This window comes from Lactuca serriola, chromosome 9 (genome assembly GCF_051521515.1).
Source record: "Lactuca serriola cultivar US96UC23 chromosome 9, Lser_US96UC23_V15, whole genome shotgun sequence".
NCBI classification, from domain to species: Eukaryota; Viridiplantae; Streptophyta; class Magnoliopsida; order Asterales; family Asteraceae; genus Lactuca; species Lactuca serriola.
In genome coordinates, this window is record NC_136416.1 from 17717789 (window position 1) to 17723887 (window position 6099).

The following is a 6099-nucleotide window of genomic DNA, read 5'->3' on the forward strand; positions in this document are numbered from 1 at the left end:
ATTCCCAGAATTACATTACTACAAAATCATGAGGAGCGGTACGATCACGCCTTCGCCTTGCCACGGTCTCCTGAAGAACCTTAAAAGCATAAAACCACAACTGTAAGCCCGAAAGCTTAGTGAGATATCCCCAAAATACCAACCACTTATACCATACACGCATAACATGCCACAACATATCTGATCATAGAACAGCCATGCACTTCGGGTCTACTGTGTGACTGGTCCGCCGTACTGGCCTACAGTCCACCCTCTGAGTCTAGCCATAAACCTCGAGTCTACAGTGTGATTGGTCCGCCCGCACCGGGCCTTCAATCCACCTGGTCCACTCTCCACATACATCGAGTCTACAGTGTGATTGGTCCGCCCGCACCGGGCCTTCAATCCACCTGGTCCACTCTCTGAGTCTACAGTATGATTGGTCCGCCCACACCGGGCCTTCAGTCTGCCTGGTCCACTCTCCGAGCCTCGGCACGTCTGGTCCGCCCTCTTGGGGCCTACAGCCAATCCGGACCGTTCGATGGGCCTTCGGGACAACCGGTCCGCCCTGGGTATCTTGGCCTACAGCACAAAGCAGGACCCGCCTCAACCCAACTCCATTCCAAACAACCATGTGCACATATATACATACGATCATATAGAAATTCACAGTCAACAAGCAGATCAAACAGATCACATAACATATCATCATCCTAACCAGGATACTGACCTAACAGGTCACTAGCATAGCATCTCCCTATCTCTCAGGATACCGATCTCAATCAGGTCTCTAACATATATCATCCTAGCTCTCAGGATGCAAACATATCACAGCAACAACATAACAACAACTACCCGGATCTCAATCCGATAAGGGCCGGCCTTGGTGCCTTAGACCCTATTGATATAGTGAGGATAACTCACCTCGAAACTGCCGGCTGAAAGGATAAGATCCCGCTGCTCCAAGCTCCGACACGAACTCCTCCACTGAACACCAACACACTCAACTCAATAAATACCCTTAATTACCAAAATACCCCTGAAAGACAACTGGTCAACCTTTGGACAAGGTCAAAGTCAACCCCTGACTGACTATACTCGCCGAGTCAACCCGATGACTCGTCGAGTCCCCATACTCAGAGCTTCCCTCAATCCGCGACCTAACTCGCCGAGTCACCCCGAGACTCGTCGAGTCCAACAACTCTGAGTCCACTCGCCCACAACTCACCGAGTCATCCTTTGACTCGCCGATTCCCGACTCAACCAGAAAATATTGGGACTCATCGACAAGACTCGCCGAGTCCAAGAACAGACTCGCCAAGTCGAAGGCTATCTTCAACCTACTCGCCGAGTTGTTCTTCCAACTCGTCGAGTTCCAGCTCATCTTCAAGCAACTCGTCGAGTCCACCCATGTGACTCGCCGAGTGCCACCGGTCTGAATCCATACAGAAGCACTCCGGGCCATGGGCCATGCAATTGATCCAAAACATAGATCTAGTCTCCTACAACCCATCCATCACGTAAAGTGGCAAACTTTACGTGAATCCAAAGAGATCTAGGCCTTTAACACTTTAGGGCTAGGATTTGGGACATGATAGCTTCACTACACACTTGAACACAGGGACTTTCAGGCATTCAAATCCTTCTCCATTCCAGATCTGAGGTAGCAACCTCAGATCTAACCTCTAAACTCCAAAACACCAAAAGATATGCTCCCCACAAACCCCATAATAAAGAATCCATAAGAGCAACAGCCCAAGGACGAGATATTACCTCAAAAAAACGCCCCAACTGCAATGGAACTCGAATCCAAGCAAAGCCACTTTGCTCCAAGCCTCTTCTTCTTCAAGATCTCTTCAACAACCACCTCTCCAAGCTCCAATTCACTCAACAATGAGGTTTCTCCACGAAACTAGGGTTTCTGGGACTCAAGGGGTGATAAGGAGGCTGGGAAGGAAACATAATGTTCCTTATATAGGGCTCAACTTCCGGATATAGGGTTTTCTCCATTCAACGCCTACTCGCCGAGTCCAATACACTGACTCGCCGAGTCGTCCACTTAACACGCGACCGAGTCGCGACTCTACTCGCCGACTCCACCCATGGACTCGCCAAGTCTATCTTTCCCATATTACTCTTTTAGCCCTTCAACTCTACTCTTGATATTTCTTGATATTTCGGGATGTTACAGTTATCATATATTATTTGGTATTGCCCATTTCCAGGTGAATCATCAAAAATATTGTTCATTGCTCATTTTCACATATAACATAAAAATATGATTAGGATGACAATATGGACATTTTAAGTAGATAACATGTAATAATATATTGTCAACACCCAATAGCCTAGGAATATGCTCTCTTCAAGAACAATTACAGTGATTAATTTCTTCATTAACTTACCAACTTAATTAGATCCAAAGCTTTTTTACAGTGACTTTCCAGCGTCAAAACCTACCCAAAATCATCTAAATTTGTCTACGTAAATACAACAACAAAGAACAAGACAGAAGTAGCAGATTAACCACCTAATACACCTACAGAGAAGAAGAGCTTTCATCATCGGAAGAACTGTACTGTCGCTTTCCATGAAATCCATCAAAAACTGGACCTCGGTTTACCAATACTGGCAGTTTTTGAGTGGATTCCATGTTTATGTTTATGGAACCAACTTCTTTGCAGACCCTATCAAGAACAGTCAAGAAATCCCTCACCACCATAAAGATTCTAAAAGGCTGAGCTTCAAATTTCACTGAGTTTCCATGGAAATATTCAGTGATTTCTTTGACTACAGAAAGTGACACCGCTTCCTGGTCATGAATCTTGATGACCTCCTCTTGTGCTATCTTCAAGAATTTCTTCATTGCATTGGAAAACGTCTTGTTGTCTGAACCTCCTGCTTCAATCAATCTAACAACATCCATAACATTTGCAATCCCGTTTGTTAGTCTCACCACATCCCCATTCAGAACCTCTGAATCCATTCCAGCAGCTTTCTTGACATTTGAAAGACCCGAACTCAAACTAGAAACAATTTGAAGACCAAGTTTCTGGCATTGATTGTCATCATGGTTAGCAGTTGTATTTGAAAATCGGGCACCTTCAGTTCTAACTATCTCCTGAACAACAAAGTGCAAGAGGGTGGTTTTTCCATCAGCACCCTTAACATCAATGAGTTTTAAGAGGGTATCGAGTTTGAATGCCTGAGCATCTCCACGGTTTGTGCCAATATTCATACGGTTTCCGGTTTTGAGCACAGCTTCTAGCAGTTTTAGGAACATCCTGCTGTTTTTAAGTTCTTCACAAGCAACCTGATTTAGATTGAAACATTTGGGAGCTATTAAAACACTAAATCATGAACATTGTTATTTACAATTGATGTTAAATAAAATTTACCTCTAGAGTTTGAAACGATTGTTTGAGGTATTCGACTTCTGATTCAAAATTGGAAACAAAGAGCATTGCACCGACTCTTCTAAATGCAAAAGGCACATCAAGAACAGCCTTGAGAAATTTCTCAGCTGGACCAAGTTTGAGAGGTGAATCATCTTGATGTTCTTGAAGTTTACGTTCTTCATCTTTTGTTGGAGCCATCTTCATTAAACTTTCAAGGAGCTCGGTGCCCAGTGTATCTGCATTGCCTGTATAATCGGTGCATAATGTGATTGATACAGTGTCGTTTGTAAATTATGGTGTGGTGTAAATGGAAATGAAGAAGCTCACCTTCTAAAAGAGCATCACAAACTTCCTCAGTTGTCACGCTAAGTGCCCTCAATGAGATTGCGATGTTCTGAGACTTCTTTGGATCGAGAACTTGGTTTTCATGGCATATTGTTGAGGAAAGAATCTGGCGTTTGATTGTTGATTTTTCGTTTGAATTTGCATTAGGTGGTTTTACGATGAATAATGTCTCTATCATCTCTTCATTTAATCTGTTATCAATGGCCCCAAATCATAACATGAGAAGAACAGACAAAAACATATAAGGAGGAGAATATCGACAGGTTTCTTACTTAAAGGAGCTGGATTTGAGGTGATCCCACACCATTTCATGATCAGAGCTTGCTCTCACTTTATCCCAATGAAGAGGTTTTAATTTTGGTTTTGGGGTTTTCTCGTTTGTTTCAAGATTTTCTTGATTTATCGGCAACATTTCTGTAGGAGAAATCGCTGGTTGATGGCTAGATATAGGCACATGTCTTGCAGGTTTGATCAAAACCGGTGGATTCAGCCGAGTTGATGGTGGTGGAGTTGTGGGAATGAGGGTTTCTCTGTGCTTCGTCGGTGGCTGCGGCGGTGGCGGGATTCTCGCCAGAGGAGAGCTTTGATCGTTTGATGAGTTTGATAGTCTGGGTGACGACTCTAAGCTGTTCTTACTCAAACCAACATCCGGAGACGGGATTATTAAAGGATGCGGCGGCAGTGGTGGTGGTGGAGGTGGTCGAGACGGCGGAGGAGCAGTTTGAATTGCAACAAGGTCTGGCGATTTCAGTCTTGAATTTCTCGGGCTCAGGCTAACCGGTGGAGAAATACTTAACGAAATGGACCTCGCCGGAGATCCTGAACTTGACGAGGAGTAGGACGAAGAAGAAACCGACCCAATACTCCTACGCGACTGATAATTACCGGTCGCCGCTGCGACGGTAAAAGTTCGTCTAGCACCGGATCCACCACCGTCCGATGCTCTCGGAGAGTAAAATTCGTCAAACTCTTCGTCTTTCGATTCCACCTCAGAGGTTTCATAACATCCATTTTGCATAATAGTTTGACTACGTCCGCCACCGCTACCACTTAATGGCGGTAACGGGCGGAGCTCCGGCGAACCCACCTTTTGCAAACTCGAATCCTCTTCACCACCATTATGACGACCACTGGTACCAGTAGCATCGACTCCACCATGAGAATTAACAAGCGTGCCTAGATAAAGGAACTCCGAGCTCGTTTGCGACGGACGATTGAGCTTCGGGATTCGATTATAACTACTATTTCCACCACCACTTGCAACATTACTCGCAGCGGCACTAAACACGCTGTTAGTATAAGATCTTTGAGGTTTTTCATCACTTAACGACTGAGAATCGTCATGATACCTTCGCTTTTTAATCCTCAAGAAAGCAACAATGAAAAGAACAACAACGGCAGCAATGGCGAGAGTAATGGCAATGGGAATGAGTTTGGATGAAACGCGTTTTGGTTTCGGGGAGGTGGGGAGATTAAGGGAGGAAATGTTGGCCGGGAAAGAGGCGGAAGAGGAGGCAGACGGCTGAGGAGGTGGCGGTGGCGGTGATGGGAAAGACGGGAAGAATGGTTGGTCATTGGTTGGGGTTGTGGTTGGGGTTGGGGTAGATAAAAAAGGCACGTCTAACGATGGTGGTGAAGATGGTGGCAGAGCAGAAGGAGGTTGAACCGGAGGGAGTATTGGGGGGTCCTGCGGGAAGAAAGGTTCGTGTAGCGTCCGGCGGTTAAGGGAGGCGACGACGGTGGTGGCAGTGGCGCAGGTGGATGTCAACACGAGAAGGAAGAAAAAGTTGTGCATTCTCATGGGAGGGTTAGCAAGAGGGTCCATGATTGAAGGCTGAATATCAAAGAACAGGGTTTTCCATGGCGCTCTGTGTTTTACTGTGTGTGTGTAGTGCTAATGCGCTAAAAGATTTTACAGTGATGGGATGGGGAGTGTTCGTTCTGACCCCCGAGGACTCGAGGACTGTTTCCAGCTAAGATTCTTGCTAAGAAAACTCCAGAGATATTATTGACATATTAAGATCCTTGTTGTTTCAACCACGTGTACTTTATGCATTCAAAATTGCATTGTTTTTCTGGATTTGTAAATTTAGGTTTGCAAAAAGCCGTGACAAAGATTTAGGTTTTTGGTAGTGTGGCGCGTTTCTCAATGGAAAATTGGATACCGATACGTCCAATTACTTTCTCATTTTAACTTAATTTTAAATAAAATTACACGGTCGGTTTTATAGATTACCTTGATAGATTTGTTTTGTCTCCTCGTTTATTTTCTTTTCTCTCCATTCCTCTAGCTAGTTTTAGTTTTAATGTAAGCTTCCGTTTTAAAAAAAAAAAGATTACCTTGATAGATTGATACAAAATTCCGAAATTGAGTAAA

General features: G+C 44.5%; 1 protein-coding gene across 1 annotated transcript; it reads right to left on the minus strand.

The window, feature by feature from the left end:
* Positions 1-2343: 2343 nt before the first annotated feature.
* On the minus strand, positions 2344-5719 carry LOC145072587 (formin-like protein 2). The gene is made up of 4 exons (XM_079019030.1): positions 3995-5719; positions 3705-3913; positions 3378-3622; positions 2344-3292 (listed from the first exon to the last, which is right to left on the minus strand). Exons 1-4 carry the CDS (start codon positions 5545-5547, stop codon positions 2519-2521), a joined length of 2781 nt encoding a protein of 926 aa, XP_078875156.1. The 5' UTR covers positions 5548-5719; the 3' UTR covers positions 2344-2518.
* Positions 5720-6099: the final 380 nt, after the last annotated feature.